The sequence below is a fragment of the Triturus cristatus genome, chromosome 3_1 (assembly GCF_964204655.1).
Source record: "Triturus cristatus chromosome 3_1, aTriCri1.1, whole genome shotgun sequence".
NCBI classification, from domain to species: Eukaryota; Metazoa; Chordata; class Amphibia; order Caudata; family Salamandridae; genus Triturus; species Triturus cristatus.
Window position 1 is genome coordinate 711,842,152 of NC_140583.1, and position 17,636 is coordinate 711,859,787.

The 17,636-nt window shown below is 45.2% G+C and overlaps 1 protein-coding gene across 7 annotated transcripts in view; it reads right to left on the reverse strand.

Moving 5' to 3' along the window:
* C3_1H11orf24 (chromosome 3_1 C11orf24 homolog) overlaps positions 1-17,636 on the reverse strand; it is a 233,419-nt gene that overhangs the window by 19,046 nt on the left and 196,737 nt on the right. For all 7 annotated transcript variants that reach the window (XM_085644794.1, XM_085644790.1, XM_085644795.1 and 4 more), the window contains one exon: positions 1,764-1,994. In XM_085644794.1, the coding sequence (XP_085500920.1) occupies positions 1,764-1,920 (157 nt within the window). In that variant the 5' untranslated portion in view covers positions 1,921-1,994. The remainder of the gene's footprint in view (positions 1-1,763; positions 1,995-17,636) is intronic.

The window sequence follows — 17,636 nt, forward strand, 5'->3', positions numbered from 1 at the left end:
ACTGTGCGTTTTAGGGTGATTCCCTGGGTGTCATGTGACCACTGCGGTGTGTGGCAGCCCTGTCCGAACTTGAGTCATGTTCGATGGGGTTCTAAAGATGGTCAATAGTGGAATCGATTATATTATTCTATCTGCCTTCTGTAGGGTTACCAATGGCAGGGTTTGAGAGTCTTGTCGGGATCTATGGGTCATTGTGGGGTCGATGTCTGATGTGAAGATGTGGGGGCCTTTCTCCCCTTCTGATGCGCTGTCACTGTCTTACTGAGACGATGCGGCATGGAGGGCCCAGTGCCGATCCTCTATCATTTGTTCCAGTGCTTGGGGCCTGGTCGTTGTGGCTATTGGAGGTGGGGGGATGGAGGTGGGGGGATGGAGGGGCGGGGGTTGGGGGGGCCGCCCGTCAAGCCCTGTTTGGCCTCCGCTGTCCCTTTGCTGAGCGGCGGGAGGAGCTTTCACCAGGACCCGCAGGTGTTTCGTTGTGGTGACGTTCAGCCCAGTCCCATACGTAAAAATCCGATTGGCCGCACTCTGCTAGTCCTACCAGCGCGTTACCCCAAAGAATTGTGGTCCATGAAGTAGCGTCGGCGGGTACACCTATGCCAAAAGTTTAAAATGAAAATGAGTGTGGCGTTAGCCATCCCTGGACGCGTGTTTCGAGGTAGTTGCCTCTCGTCAGCAGGGAGTAGGTATGTGTGTAGGTATGTGTGTAGGGTTGCTGCGTAGGCTGCCAAAATATATTCTCAGGTAAAGTACCACTCAAGGCGCGCAGGTGCGTAGCCATGGGCTCGTCAGCCCCACCGGCTCAAGGGAGCCTGAATATAAACAAAAATCCGATTGGCCGCACTCTGCTAGTCCTACCAGCGTGTTACCCCAAAGAATTGTGGTCCATGAAGTAGCGTCGGCGGGTACGCCTATGCCAAAAGTTTAAAATGAAAATGAGTGTCGCGTTAGCCATCCCTGGACACGTGTTTCGAGGTAGTTGCCTCTCGTCAGCAGGGAGTAGGTATGTGTGTAGGGTTGCTGCGTAGGCTGCCAAAAAATATTCTCCGGTAAAGTACCACTCAAGGCGCGCGGGTGCGTAGCCATGGGCTCGTCAGCCCCACCGGCCATGGAGGGCCCAGTGCCGATCCTCTATCATTTGTTCTAGTGCTTGGGGCCTGGTCGTTGTGGACACTGGAGGTGGGGGGATGGAGGTGGGGGGATGGAGGGGCGGGGGTTGGGGGGGCAGCCCGTCAAGCCCTGTTTGGCCTCCGCTGTCCCTTTGCTGAGCGGCGGGAGGAGCTTTCACCAGGACCCGCAGGTGTTTCGTTGTGGTGACGGTCAGCCCAGTCCCATACGTGCTTGGGGTCTGTGAAAAAGAGGCATTTACCCTGGTCTTTAAAGCAAGCCCTAGTCCTTGCTCTCCAGAAACTCGTTCTGGGGACAGGCACATCTCTTTCCCCTCTATGCCTCTCAGCAAACTAGGTCCAAATAGTAAGTCTAAGGCTGACAAGTGGAGAATGTAATACATTGGTTCAAACTGTCCAAATCTGGTGGTAGGTCTTATGAGAATGGTACCCGGCAAACAACTGTTGCACGGTGGCAACAGAATTCCCATGAGCCTTCATTAGACATAGCCCTAATCTCCAAGAATTGTGCATACAACTGTCCAAGTACCATTTCATATTTGCATTGTGTTCATACAAAATGCAAATCTAACCTTTGCCCACCAAATCTTTTCCAGTCAGCATTTTTTTTTTGTTGATCGAGGAACTTTATCGTACCTGAGGCCAATGCTTCTTTACATTGTTGGCTGCACCTCTGCCTGCTGCGTGTGCCGCGGACCTGCAGCACTCTGACTCCAGTTTCATCTGAGGCACTGGTCCTGCCCTCAGAAGCACACAAGGAAAGCATGCCCAGCAGAACCAAGGTAGCCCACATCCTGAAGGGAGGGTCCTTCCACCTCGGAGTTTGTAGGTCAGCCACTCCAGAGTTTATTTCAGCTGCTGCTGGTTCTGAAACAGAAAATGAACACAAGGGTCTTCAGTCGATATAATAAATATAAGGTCGGCGACGTTTTGTAAAGAATCTGAAAATGAGCCTTCTGCATCCACAATAATCACATGTAATGCTTCTAACACTGTGGCCCTAAATTCTACTGGGGTGAAGAATTACAATCGCTGGGCACACTGGAATTTTTAAAGTGCCAACTTAGGCGGTTATCCGCACGCCTGCAATTTTCCCCTTACACTTTTGCCAGGTCATACCATGCAATTATCAAGGGAAGATGTGTGGAAAACTGTAGTCGATGTTTAAATGTGTGCATTAAGCACCTCTTTCCACGTGTAATTTCCCATTTTCCCATGGCAAACTCTTAACCAGAGGCACTTATATCCGGTAAATACCTCACCATCTTTTTTTATTTTACGAGGTGCGGTAAATAAAGGTTCTGCCTACTTACAGAAGACTATTTAGAAGGTAGTTAGCTTCAATTATATATAAAAAAAAAAGAGCCACAGTACTATGGAACCAACAATGGGGAGCAAATAGGGTACCATGGACCCCTCTTTAGCAACCAACTCTCTCAGGGTAGCCAGGCAGAGCACATAAAGAGTATGCACCTTTAAAACTTGAATCCCTCTTAATGACTGACTGTGAAGTCGGTAATTAAATTTATCAAAGAAAAGTACTTTATTACATATAAGGAAATAGACTTTACATACCAAAACAATTAACACAACAAATAAAACTCTAGCTCCTTCTTAGCTGCATGTGCACCCAAACACTATTACCTCGTTCACGCACCAAGCACAATAGGTACGGTTTAGCACGGACGTGATGATCATTTGTTGGTCAATCTGGATGAAATCGCGAACACGGTGAAACTTAAGAGCAAAAATTGATAATTCCTGAAACTTTGCATAATCCCTAACTGTACCTCAAACAAACCTCAGTCTCATTACAGATAAACATCGATACTTTCAAATGGGGAAATGGATCACCCTAGCTACTCTGCTGTGATTTTGGTTATAGGTGCTGAAATTGTAATAGCTTTGATGCATCTGCTACAAAATCCTTTCGACCCAAAGAACTTCCTGCAGGTATCCTTGCCTGCCGGTTTTTCTGGGGTGCAGGGGCAATGTCAAGTAGCCAGTGCCTGGTCACTGTCAACTGAAGGCCAACTAACTAGTTCTTTGGTTGAAAAGAGCAGGTCTGGCACTAGTTCACCGGAAAGCCCAGTTTAGAAGGCAACAAGGGTTTAGTGCACGCTTCTCCAACTGGTGGCTCTCAAGCTACCTGTAAGTAGCTCTCCAGTATGCAACCCAGCTTACTTAATAAGAAGCTTTTGCTTGGTTGACTTGATAATTAGATACCAATATTGAAAAGCGTGTATTTGAAATAAAAATGTGTGTATTTTCAAGACTAGCAAGTTGATGTTTGGATACAAAATTGTTGAATCTCAATAGAATTTCCAGTTAAATTTCCAATACAACCATTCCATCTATTGAGTTGGGGAAAGATAACTGTCATTTCAGTGCTAAATTATCCTTCAGCAGGCACACGTTCTTTAAAAATCCATGTGTGTGTTATATTTAAAGCTACTATTTGAGTAATAAATCATGTGGCGTTGGGGAAGCTTATTAAATTGATGTAAGGGGCATTGCACTGTGGCTGGTATGTATTACCCAGGCAGTAGCCTGAAAAATTGGTAAGGCCTTTTTTTTAACATTACTGCTGGTACATTGAGGTGTATTATCTAAACAATGGGGTGACCCTGTGTCCCTCAGAACCTGGGTATGATTATTATAAGAAACAATGGTTCTGTCGGGTATGAACAAAACAATTACTTTGTTCTACGAACGGATCGAGGACAATTGAAGAATTAATCCAGAAATGACCACATCAATTATGAAGTACAAATCACACACACAATGTTGAAGTACAACTCACGGTAAAGTCAAATTTAGTGGGTGAAATGCTGTTCTTTATACATAAATTGCATCATTTATATAAACACCCATATCATTTGGAAAGCAAGGTTACCAAAGTAATAAACTGTAAAGTGAATTTGTGAATCAGTGACAAAGTGACATAAGTGACAGAATTGTGCATAATATATACAAAAATTGAATACAAAAAACTTTTTATGTACAAAATATACAAGAAGAGGGCCAGTATTAAAGAGAATTACAATGACACCGTTTCACGAATAAATCAGAGTATGTGTAGAAACAGGTCTTGAACTGGTCCTAGCTATTGTCGTCGACGTTTCAACCCAGTGTAAGCGACACTAAATCGTCATGTAGGGTCTTCATCAGGACTTAAAATAAACGATGGCAACCTGCAGAAGCAAGTAAAGCACGTATCAAAAATGTGATATGTAATTATTTTAGTGTGTGGTCCTAAATATAACGTTGTGATGTACTGATAATGGCGAGGCCATAACTCACCTAGCCAGTGGTCTAGGATGGCCTAACAATCAAGCATTCAAGTGTTCAATGACAGAGTACCTCATCCAATGGGGTTCTGAAAGTGAAATTAAGCGCGGAATGATGTCAAGATACCCCTAACACCAATTATCATAAAACATTGAAGTTGCGCCTCGACAATATTTAAATTACAAGAAGTGCGTCAAAGGGAGAATTACGATTTATCAAACGAATTCGCCCCAATGGAAACTAACCAAAAGAGTTCAAACCTACAAGCGCAAACCGATTTGGGAGATTAAATTCATAAACAAAAGGTTCGAGTGACAATCTCGGAGTAAACACAAAGGTCTAAAGCACTTGGAAAAGGCTCACCTCAAAAGGCGTTTTCCTATACGAAAAGCCGTGTTGGTTGAATGATATGCGTCGGATCCAATCCGAAGTTAAAATTCCGTACCAATATCTGTAAGGGCAAACGCGCATTAAATAAATAGAGGAGGGGCTCATGGCTGAGTGAAAAAATGTCAAGGGAGGCTTTAGGAGAGTACCTACTTTAGTTCAATGGTAATTAATGTCCAGCGATCCCGACTCACGCTGCCACACCACCTTTCATAGTTGGAGGAAGCCGCAACTGACAGACCGGCTGCTATATGAAGGCAAGCCAGTGCAGTCCTATTTGACGTAGGTAGAATGACGTACCAGGGAGGTTGCCAGGCAACCATGGTCGCGTCTGAAACCTGAGGCAGCTGAAGCTAGCGCGAGTGTGTCACCGCGCTTAGCTGACGTAAGCCGACAATCAATATGTCAGTCGGTTAGATTAACTAAGCAAAGAGAGCCGACTGGAGATATATTGTGTGACAAACGGCGTGTATTGCCTATATGTAACTTAATATAAATTGACGCGTGAAGCTGTCAGTTTTTTACGGTTTCAATCGAAAAGTGGGACAACATTCGTATGTGAGTATGGGTGGACTATTCACTTAGACAATGGATAGAGTATGACACAAAATTACGTTTGTTGTGCAAAATAGCATCAATGCGCCATGCCTAAATAGAATGCAGCAAAACACTCAGAGAATGTAGTGAAACATGAGTTAAGATTAAGGCCATCGATATTATATTTGTATGCGAGTATGCGTGGACTATTTATTTGCATAGACAATTGATAGAGTGTAGCACAAAATTATATTTGTTGTGCAGACTAGCATCAATACGCTATGCCTAAAGCGAATGCAGCAGAACACTCAGAGAATGTAGCAGAACATGAGTTAAAAATTCTCGAATAGCCATTAACAAGTGATGGTTCTCGAAGCGGTTATGTGAAACAGACCGCAAAATAAGTGGAACATATGGATTTCACCACAATATTAGTTTCAATAATGCATGTTCACAAAAATATTTTTGTTTTACGTATGTTTCGAAGAAGCATCATGGATAGTTAATTACAACACCTATACAATCGTGTACAACGAATAACAAGGGAACATACAATGTTCATAAAGACATTTGTTTCATGGAAAAATCAAGTTTCATTATTTACATCCCCTGTACAAATATAAAAACAGCAAAGTTACAAAAGGCATTTGATGAGTATAGCATAAGGGCCATCTCAAATTTACATGTGGAAAGAACTGTTGCAATAAGATTATCAAAATGCAATAGTTACTGATCAAACTCATGATACCAAAATTACATATTTCTATTGGGAATGAGCCAACGAGTATGTCATTATAAAAGTTATAAAAAATGACTTTATAATTGACTTGTTATTTTTGGGAATGAGCCAGCGAGTATGTAAATATATCAAGATGATTTCATAATTGACCCATCCCTCTAGATGTTTCCTCAAGGCTATTCAGACCTTGCTGAACAGTATTAAGAGAGTGAATCCATCTGCATTCCTTTCTCTTTAAGTTGAAGACAATTGAGCCACCTCTTGGTGCCAAATTTACTTTTTCTAGCACCCACCATTTAAAATCTTCAGGTTGATGGTTTTGTGCCAGAAAATGATCCACCATGGGGGCCCCTTGTGTCTTGCATCTAATGCGACTCATATGTTGAAGTATCCTGACTTTTATTTTTTGCGTGGTTTGACCCACGTACAAGGAGTCGCAAGGACACCTTATCACATAGATGAGATTGGAACTATTACAGTTTGTGAAACTAGAAGAGTTATATGTTCTGTTGTTGTAGGTGAAGGAAGAACCCTCTATTGTCAAGGGACAGGCTTTGCATTGGCCACACTTGTAATGGCCCATGAGGGGAGGTAGACCGAAGTGTTCTCTAAGGCCCCGAGGTTTAGGTGGTTCAAGGTATGCCTTGACAACACTGTCTTTCACATTCTTGCCCCGCTTAAAAGCAAAGATAGGTTCTTCAGTAGTAGAGAGCTCACTGGCAACAAGGTTCCAATATTTTTTGATAATTTTCTTCATGCCATTGCTCTTGGTGTTAAAGGATGTGACACATACAATGGTCTCCTTTTTGGGTCTGTTCTCCTTGACCTGTAGGAGTTCGTCTCTCGGGCAATACCAAGCACATTTTCGTGCGCGTTTTAAAAGACCCATTGGGTATCCCCGTTCCTTTAACCGAGTGGTGAGGATCTGGGTTTCTTTAAAGAAATTAGCTCTTTGTGTACAATTCCTCCTTAGTCTGAGGTATTGGCCATACGGAAGATTATCTCTCAGGCTACGAGGATGGTGAGAATCATACTTGAGGAGGGTGTTCCGTTCCGTCGGTTTACGAAAAAGGTCACAGATTAATTGTCCATCATCAACTTCGAAGGTGAGATCCAGGAAATCGATGGTGCTATTGTCATTCGTCATGGTGAATTGAATATCATTAGATCTTTCATTCAACCAGCTGTAGAATTGATTGAGTTCATCCTTAGTACCAGACCAAATCATTATCACGTCATCTATGTAACGTTTCCAAACAGTGATGTGGTCAATGAATGGATTTTGATAGCTGTAAAGATGTTCCTCTTCATATGCATCCATGAAGATGTTGGCCAGGCTAGGCGCATAAGTAGCCCCCATCGCCACGCCTTTGCATTGGTAGTAAAATTGCTTCATAAAAATAAAGTAGTTATGTTTCATAGCAATTTCCAAAAGGCCAATGAAAAACTCCGTCGGTATCCAATGAGGTCTCATTCTTTTATTAAGGATGGCTTTAATCACTTCAAGGGCCCTCGTCTGAGGAATGGAGGTGTAAAGCGAGGATACATCTAGCGTGACCAGTAGCTGGGTTTGGGTATCGAATGGTTGACCCTCCAACAGTTGAATGATATGCATCGTATCACGGACATATGATTTTGTCAAAGGTATCCATGGCTGTAAGAAGTGATCTATAAATTGGTTAAGCGGTTCCAAAATAGATCCACATCCCGAAACAATTGGTCTTCCTGGCGGCTTGTCCAGGCGCTTTTGAATCTTGGGGAGGGTATAGATGGTCGGAATCCTAGCTTCCCGTTTGTTGAGAAAATCACATTCAGATTGACTGAGGAAACCTTGTAACACTCCATCCATCGTAATCCCTTCAATCAATGATTTAACCTCAGTTGTAGGGTCTCTTGGTATAGGGCAATAACTGTCTCTACATCCCAATTGGAGCTCTATTTCCGCAACATAATCTTGTGTGTTCTGCAGGACGACTGCTCCGCCCTTGTCCGCGGCTTTGATCACGATTGCCTCATTAGCTCCTAGTGTTGATAGGGCCAACTTTTCTGGCTTGCTGATGTTGTATTTGATGTATTTCTTTTTCTCCAGTAGCTCCATGGTCTCCTCAAGCACAATTCTTTCATACAAGAGTATTTTCTCGCTCATCATATGCGCACTCGGTGTAAAAGTGGAGAGAGGTCTGAAAGGTGTGGCGGTGGCAGCAGGGGCATAGATATTTTTAGAAAAATAATATTTAAGCCGAATTTTCCTAAAGAAACGTTGCAATTGAACTTTAACATTGAAGGAATCGGGAACAGATGTAGGTACAAATGTTAGTCCTTTGGCCAAGACCATCCTTTCTGCATTAGTTAGTCTGTAATCAGAGAGATTGATTATGAGGTGATCACTGCTAATAGTCTTTAATGACGTTGTCACCAATGTAATCTTGTCTGATGTGATCACTGTTACAACACTAACAGTAGCTCAGGAAGATTTTTATCGAACGCAAGTAGTTCTTACTACGGAAAAGGTTGGAGACCGCTATTATAGGTACTCGAACAAGAAATTTGTGAAAGAGGTGTGGACAGGTTTGGGGATGCAACTGCTGGGAGTGAACAATAGCAAAGAAAGTTAAAGAGAATGTGCATTCTGGGGTGCACAGTGGAGGTTCAAACGTGTGTACCTCTGAAACAGCTGGAAATTGAAAATGGCAGTCACTGGTTCCACCATAAATGAAACTCCATCAGATACTTTTCTGAATCCCCAGGCTAGCTAGTTAAGTCTAGGTAATCCTGAAAACCTCTGAAGTCAACTGGAAGGCAGACTGATGTCGTCAAGAATGAAGTAGACTCCCTGTCACTTCAGTTACAGGTGTCATCTCTTCCAAGGAGCCTCAATGAGAAGTGCAGCAATGGGAATGCTTAGAAAACTTTCTGAACAGCAACTGGCAGCAACATTATGGCCACATGCACAATGGAAATATTTTGCGAGTTCCTAATTGTGACTCGCAATTAGAAATTTGCAAACTGCGATGTACAACAATGTCTCCGACACAGTTTGCGATTCCCAATGGGGTCGCAATTGACTCGCCTCATCAATATTCATGAGCCAGGTCGCAATTTGTGACCCATTGAGAATGGCCTGTAATCACCGGGATGGCAGCCAGCTGGTGTCAGCCAACCACCATGTCTGTGACTGCTTTTTCATTAAAGCAATTTTTTAAAATTGAAATGCAGCCTGTTTTCCTTAAAGGAAAACGGGATGCATTTAAAAAAGAAAAATGAAAAACTACCTTTTTCATTTTTTTAAGAGGAGGAAGTGGCCCATGGGACTACTGCCTCTTCTTAAAAAATGTTGGCGACCACATACACAAAGAGGAAGGGGTCCCTTGGGCCCACTGTCTGCTCTTGAAAAATGTTGGCGCCCTCATTCCTTTGGGACCCCTTCCCATTTGTGAATGGGTAACCACCTCCTTCATAGAGTCAGTACAATATGAATGTTTTGCGACTACATTCCGGCTGCACAACATTCTTACATGCCCCTGCGACTCGCTATTAGGAGGGGATGCCCTTGAAACCCCTCTTCCTAATACCGACTCGCAAACCCTATTTCGCACATCGGTAATAGGTTACCGACTCGCAAAAGATCGTTAATACATTCCAAACGACTCGTTATCAGTTGCAAACGCCCGATACTCCGTTTGTGACAGGTAAAACGTATCGTACATGCAGCCTTATGCTTCTGGTGTGGTGCAGCCCAACAATGTGCCCCACAGTTCCACACAGTCCTCTGGGCTCTGGACCTCATATACAGGCAGGCTTTCTTCCTGTTCTGTACTGCATTCACCTGCCAGGAACCTATTTTTGACCTCTGTATGGTATACAGGTGTCCGCAGCTGTTTTTTGCACTTCTCCTTCAACTTTACCCCAACCTCTAAAGCAATATGTTCTGCATGAAACTTGGTATTTCTGCACTTAATTTTCTAACTATTGGGACAGGAACGTTAATCTAGTGTGCGTGCGATGTTCTAGGCCTGTCCCGAACAATATGAGGTCGGGCGGGGGTGAGAGGTTGGAGGTGAAGACCAGTAATGCAGTTTCTGGTGTTCAAGGTGCGGACGTTTCTAGGCAAGGACTGCACTTTTATCTGCCCCTGCTGCTTTAGAGAGGATGAGGACAGCTAGGTGCCGATAACTAACAGATCACTGCGCCCAGTGGTTGGTGCTCCTGCTTGAAGACCGCCCCAGTGCTATCTAAAGGAGAAGCGTCACTTTACAGAAAGGCTATTCCTGAAGAGCAGCCTGAGGACACCTGAAAAGTTCTCAAGTTTGAGAGAGTGGATCCCCATCCTCCGTTTGGCAAAATGTGTATAAAAATGGGAGGCGATACACCCCACTTTGTTTCAGTCCCAAGTTATTTTTCAGAAAAGGAGGGAGTGCTACATAGAGTACTCGAACAACTGCATTGTCACCAAGGTTGGTGTCTGCCTTATAGCCATTCTCCAAGACGGGAGGGGCCATCACTTGAAGTCTGCACTTTCTGCTGGAGGAGCAGATGATCTGCCTAGTGCCTAGAAGCTTGCTAGCCTGCGGAGAGTGTGCCCGGGCCTGCAGTGAAGAGAGACACGTAGGGAGGAGAATCCTAGTATATTTCAGGAGTGTGGCGCACCCAGGGAAAGCGGTGGTGTCAGAAAGTGAAGCCAGGAGCATTACTGTGGCGCTCCCACTTGAGAAATGCCCCAAAGACTGCACCAAAAGAAATGTGATTGTGTCTGCTGTTAGCCACTGCGTCCGCAAACTATGGCTGGCACAACAAAACCAAGGTGCATTGCAGCAATGTGAGACTGACTGGCCTGAGAGGTTACCACTGCATGTTGTGTGGGTGTGAAACCGATTGACCTGGGAGGAGCCGTACTTGTACATTTCCTCTGTGAGCCTGAATGGGCTGGAGGGAGGAGGAGAACATACCTGCTGAAGAGGCTGTGCTGTGATACCCGGACCTGCTGAGCTGCATTCACCCAGAGACATCAGCACTAGAAAGGGGCTACTGTGAAGACTGAAGGTGCAGTCTTTGAACGTCTCGGTGCCCAACCTTCAAGAACTGGAGCACATGCATCACAAGGCTTCACCTGCTACTTGTGCAAAAGGACAGATAAGAGTTTCAAGGAAGTCAAGTGCGAGGACTTTCGGCCCAAATAAACCAGGAGTAAAAAGGAGTGACTGAGTTGCACTTCCAGGGCCTACAAGGATGACAGTAACATAATCAGTACCTGTGCCTAAATATGCCTGTAACACCAGATAATGGGGACTACAGCTCCTAGGATTAACCATGTAGGGGAGGATACTGGACCCAGAGATTGTAGCACCTTCTGAACGCAACCAGGGATACAACCCTGTATTCGCTTATCATAACTAAATAGTGAAGTATCATATTCTGTTTGATGACTAAAGCACTTGCTTTTACTTAAAGACAGGTACTGGACTGAACATAGAGTTATTGTGTCTGTTGGTTGATTTTTGAGTTCTGAGATTCTGCCCAGACACTACCTCTCTGTAACTGCTCGCCCGCAGTATCTTCAGAGAAAAGCGCAGAAACTGTTGTACTTGGCCCAGTTTGCAGAGACATAAGAGGAAAACCCCAGGACACTGGTGGCAAACAACCTCAATCCCCATGGTTAGAGCCAAGCTGCTCGTCTGCCCTGTGGCGGTCTTTGCTCTACCTGAAATGTCATGCAAATTCAAACAGTTCCGAAGTTATTAGTGAATGTTGGGACAGAAAATTCTTTCGCATGGTAATGGGCATGAAACCCTCCCATGAGTTGACCAGCTGCTGTGACAAATGGATTCTTGGTTAACAATTTTTGGTCAAGAGCGAACACAGACCATTCATGTGTGCCATGACCTAGGGCGGTCTCACAGATTGGAGTCTGAATAGACCGGGAGGAGAGTACAACGTGCTATCCTCATAGTGTTGAAGGGTTACTGCCCTTACCAAGAGCTAAGCAGCACTTGCACTGTTGTGGCAGCGTACCATTTTGTAATAAGCAATTAGTAATATGACCAGGCCTTTTTACCGGTGTCATGGGAGCAGGCCTACTGGGCCACTCAAGTAAAGTTGTGCTGCTCATTCTTGTCCTACATCAAAATTGGTGAGGGTTGGCAGCTCATGCGTGTTGTGCATTGTGCTGGCATGTATGTGCCCATGGGTGCAGTACATGGAGGTCAGAGCGTGTGGTGGTAGACAGCACGCTGTTATGTATGGGAGCCTCTAGGGGCAGTACATGGAGGTGTGCAAACGTGTTGGTATATAGCACTTTGGCATGTATCTGTGGCTGCAGTACATGGAGGTCTGCATACGTGCTACAACGAGATGGTATGTGTGCCTGTTAGTGGTGCAGTGCATTGAAGGCTTCACACGTTTACATACAGAGCCTAAGCATGCATGTGTGCCTGTGAGTGGTAGTGTATGGAGATCTTTGGGTTCCACGTTGGGAACCCTAGGGCCTGCTAGAAAGGCATATGAAGGTAGGACACCTCCTCCCCCACACCCCAGATAGATTTGCGGAATACTACATTCCTGACGGCTGGGAGGTACACCCAAACTGGAGGAAGGGAGAGCCAGGCCCTTCATGCACTACAAAGGGTCTCTGACGCACTAGGAGGTCAATGGTCAAAAAGACCTGGTCACATCTCTGGTAGGAGGTGGGGCGGATAGGAGAATCAGAGTATGGGTTGGGTCTTTTAGAAACCTTTGGTTGAGCATGAATCAGACAGGTGTAAACCTTAAGACCCTCTCAAGGTTTGTGTTATGGTTTTATGAAACTTGGAGTCACTCTTACTGTGATAGACTGCTTCCTGGACAAAGGACAGGATGGGGAGAGAACCCTTTAAAAGGAGTAATATCCATTACACAAATTACAAAGACTAAGACACTAAATTACATTTGTGTCCGGAAACGCATTATAAAAAGAAGAGCTTGAGGCTTTCATATGGTAAAACAAGCTGTACATCAGCATGGAGAAGCTCAGTATGACTTCTGCCTATAGCGATCTGGACTGAGGGGCTGCCACTCTACCTGTTGGGTGAGGGTGCATCACCTAGGAAAATCAAGAACACTCACCCTGGAGCACTAGCTTCTGCCTCATCCAAGACCACAGGACTCTGTGAGGAGAAGGAGATCGCCTGGAGCGCGCAAGATCCAATGGGGATCCTGCCATGTGGATCCCAGGAGTGGAGTTTAAGATTCTGGACTTTTGGACCGCCAAACTGATCTGCCCGTGTGCGCAGTTCTTGACCCACCCCCATATGCCAGGTGGAGGCTGTAGGGAAGAATAATGGTCATCGGCCTGGTACCACGCAGTGACAAGAGTAGAGCAGCCACACTGTGCAGCACCATGACCGGATAGAGAACCGTCACCTTATTTGTGCTACTCGTGACACTCATATACCAGGTGGGGGTCACGGTGAAGACTTTGAATGGCTGCGCTGGCGCATTGCTGCAACGAGAGGGGGGCTGTCGCCCTGTGCAGTGCTGTGACGTGAAGGGGCAATAGTCCTGTGTACCATGGTTTACTACAAGATCTGCTAGGAACGGGCCATGGTGAAGTGCAAGGCCATCATCCTGGAACAGCATGCAGCTGTGAAGAAGCAGGTCATGACTTGCAGAGGAAGAGAAACAAATCTGAATCCAAGAGCAACAAAGTGCTGGCACATAACTCATGGAGACTCATTATGTGACTGGAGGAGAGCCGTGGACAGCTGCTGCCGCATCCAGACTTCTGGATCGTCGGGTTGCAGAAGTGAACCTCGGCCCTCTGCACTGTCATTCCAGAGAAAACTGGCAAAGCTGAATACTGGGCCTCCGGGGGATTTTGCTCAGACTACGGCACTATGGTGATAAAACTGATATTTCTCCAAGCAAACATGGAACTTCTAAGACTTGAACTCATCAGCAGGACCTAGCCTGAATGTCTCTTCACATAAATAGGGAATAACCATGGTACTCAGACATGGAAGTGGGACTCAAGAGCTGACCCGGGTAACACTATCGTGCTTGCTTTATGAAGACTATGTATAATATTTGTAGAGTACCGTATTATACTTCGTGTTCATATACAAATACTACCTTTTATATAAAAGTTAATATCTTACTGGACAATCATTTGCTGTGGTTACTGGATGCATTTTGAATTGTAAGGCTGTGTTTACCTTTCACCAATCTCCTCCCCAAGAAGCCTTGGACTGCTCAACCCGCGCTACCACTGAAAGTCAAGTGCTGAAGGGGTACTTGGTCCAATTGCTCGGAACCCATAGTAGGCCTGGCTATTAAAAGTGAAAGGCCTCAACCACCACAGTTGGGCCCAGTAGGTCATGCTTGCCCCATTGTCCTCTGAATGGGTATCTGACAGTGAACAAAACTTTAACTGCCCAAAACTATTTTTTTGCCGCACCCCTTGATGGATCAGCTCAAAACTTAACATGCCAAACTATAGCTAAACCTATCAAATAGTGTCAAAGTTTGTGCAGATTCATCAAGCACTGACAAATGTATTACCTAATGAACACCTCTTTAAACATGCTGCCAAAGAACCTGTATAAAATTGAAACTACAATAATAAGCTAAACATGCTAAGGGACTTATTATGTGTTCTGAATCAGTGGTGGTAGTCAGACGACCGGCTCACTGAGGGACCGCCCACATTATTACGATTGTGGTGGTCGGACTGCCACTAGACGGCTGGAATGGAGGATTCTGTAGGGCCGGCGGTCTGCAACCGGCTGTAATATGGTGGCTGTGCTGCTGCTGGCACTGCCGAGCATATTACGAGTTGCATTTTCGTCACCTTTTTCATGGAGGTGATCCCACTATAAAAAAGGGCAGTGGAAAGGCAGCTTCTGCTGGATTTGTGCCAGGGGGTGCATGGGGGAGGGGGCACATGCAGTGCTCCCTTGTATGTGCACCCCCACTTCCTGCATGGTAGGGCGGTTGCACCACAGGTCTGGCGGTCTTACAGCAGACGTTGGAGGACCGCCGCCACTGTAGGACTGCCAAACTCGTAATCAGGCCCTCAGTCTTTGACAAACTTCATGCATATTCAGTACATGATGTCAAAGTGTTAGCACATCAAAGATGTTTTGAAACCACAATTTAACTTGGCTCAATCACATTTGATCTGCAGGAATTACCTGCCCCCTCCAACCCACCCATTGATGGACTGGTACAAAACTTGACAAACCAATGGAAACAAACTTCAAATCTTCAGAAATTTTTTGTGCAGATTTGATTTGTCAGACAGCAGCAAAGTTATTCACAAATGAACACTTTTCTGACATTCCTTTTAACCTGTCCTCCCACTGGAAATGCTGCAATCTGAATATACATAGAGTAAGTTAACATGGTGTATGCCAGATTTCATTCAAATAAATCAAAAGGTGCTAAAGTTCTAGGTACATTTTAAAAACACTGTGACAAACTGGGTTACAGGTTGAGGGGGGTGAAACCATACTCAAGCAGCAACCACAATGCTTGTCAGGGTGAGTCACACGCTAACCCCAAATTAACCTGTGCTCAACCCTCTGGTAGCTTGGCACAGAGCAGTCATGCTTAATTTGAAGGCAATACGTAAAGTATTTTTGTAGCACTTCAATCAGTAATAAAATGGAAACACAAGAAAATTCCACACCAATCTAGAAAAACAAAGCAAAATGTAATAAATAAATCAAGGCCAAAACCACAACAATCCAATCAGTAGAACCGGAGAAATGCAATTTTAAAGATTTAAGTGAAAACATCAACAACAACAAAAAAAGTCCACAGCTCCACTTGTGGCTATCTGGTTGTGCAAGGCTGGGAGAAAGTCACAAGCTCAGGCCGACCACAATGGAGTGTGGTACGGATACAGGGACTAGGTTAGTCCTACTGAACTGTTTACCTTCTCAGTCGAGCGCAAACAGTCCTCTTCGCGAAGGAGGGGGCCGTGTGGAGTAGGGAACCTTCGTGGAAGGTAGTCACTGTAGCGCAAAGATCCTGTTGTTGCGACAGTCGGGCCGGAGCTTCACGATGGCACTCCCTGCAAGCAGTTGAAGCTGTAGCGCGACGGGTCAGATTGAAGGAAATTTGCGTTGGCGAGCAGTGAGAGGGACAAGGTTTAGCCGACAATGGGCCCATTACTGGACTCGAAGAGCCCAAAAACTAATTCACAAATTCAGCTCCCCTGAGGCCACACCAAGGGTCCAGGCCCAGAGTGGCACCACTTGGGGTCTGGGGATTGTTCCAGCTGGATCTGGGTGCTGGCTCTGGTGGTTGGGAGCCGGTTATGTCCCTGTGGCTCCTAACAGAAGGCCTGCAGACTACTCCTTTGAGCCACTCTGGGAGTCCTGGGTTTAGGAGCAGGCCCAATCCCTCTGACTCAGGCAGGAGGGCACTAATATAGTAGTCCAACAGGGCAGCAGTTCAGCAGCATGGCAGTCCTTTCAGCAGCACAGCAGTCCTTCTTCCTAGCAGAGTCTCCACAGGTCCAGAAGTATACTGAAGAGTTGATGCCTGAGGTCCAATATTTATACCAATTGCTTCATTCGAAGTGGTAGAAGTTTCTAAAGGTTTCCTTTTGAAGTGCATGGGTTTCCTGCCTCCCCTGCCCTGGCTTCAGATTAACTACAGGGAGTATGCAGCCCTTTGTTTGGAGGCAGGACACAGCCTATTCAAGCATAAGTAGGGCTGTGATGGCCCATCCAGACACACCTAAGCTCTCTATTGTGTGTGGCTTTTTAGGAGGAATACACAAAGCCCAACTGACAACTACACCCAGTCACGTGACCTAGAGATAGGCTACAGGCAATAAATGGCTAAGGTAGGAAAATATTTATAACACAGAAAAATCCTGAGGTCTAAAATGGCAAAGAGAAAAGGTGGTGTGTAAAAAGAGGAACAGAAGCCTAAAGTACGTGGTGAAAAGGGCAAACCCTCAAAAACGTGGTCATTCACTCACCCTGGGTAACGAACCCCATCACATGGGATTTTCATCCCAAAGAAAATCTCAAACTCTCAGGGGGCGGCAGGCCCCTCAACGAGAGGTAAGAGCTTAATGCTGTTAATGTTATGCACTGTGAAGTGGACTAAATCCACATATGAACTGGGTGTGAGTGGGGGTTGCAGTGCTGATGAAATAGTAGTGCAATAGGAGTGTGTTAAAACTAGTTACGGGACGGCCAGGAGGACTCTCTTGGACACCGCCGTGCCGATGCTAGATTAAAAGGAGTGAGGGCCCCACTAATCCAATGTAATCAGTGGAGCAATGTATAAGATAGTGGTCAACATGTTTCAGCCGTGGCGCCTGACTAGGCTTCGGCTTTCATCAGGACCTGGTAAGCTACTGCAAAAATGAAAAAACGTGACAAAGGATATAGAGAACACCCTCAAGTTGCTTGTAGGGTGCGCGTCTCCTCAATGATACATACATCACCTAGACAAAAAAGAAACTCAGTGTAAAAATGTAGGACTTAATTGCTCAGTAATAGCAAGTATGAATGTGTAAACTGAAAGCAAGCACCACTCACCCGTATAAACTGGGTGGAAAA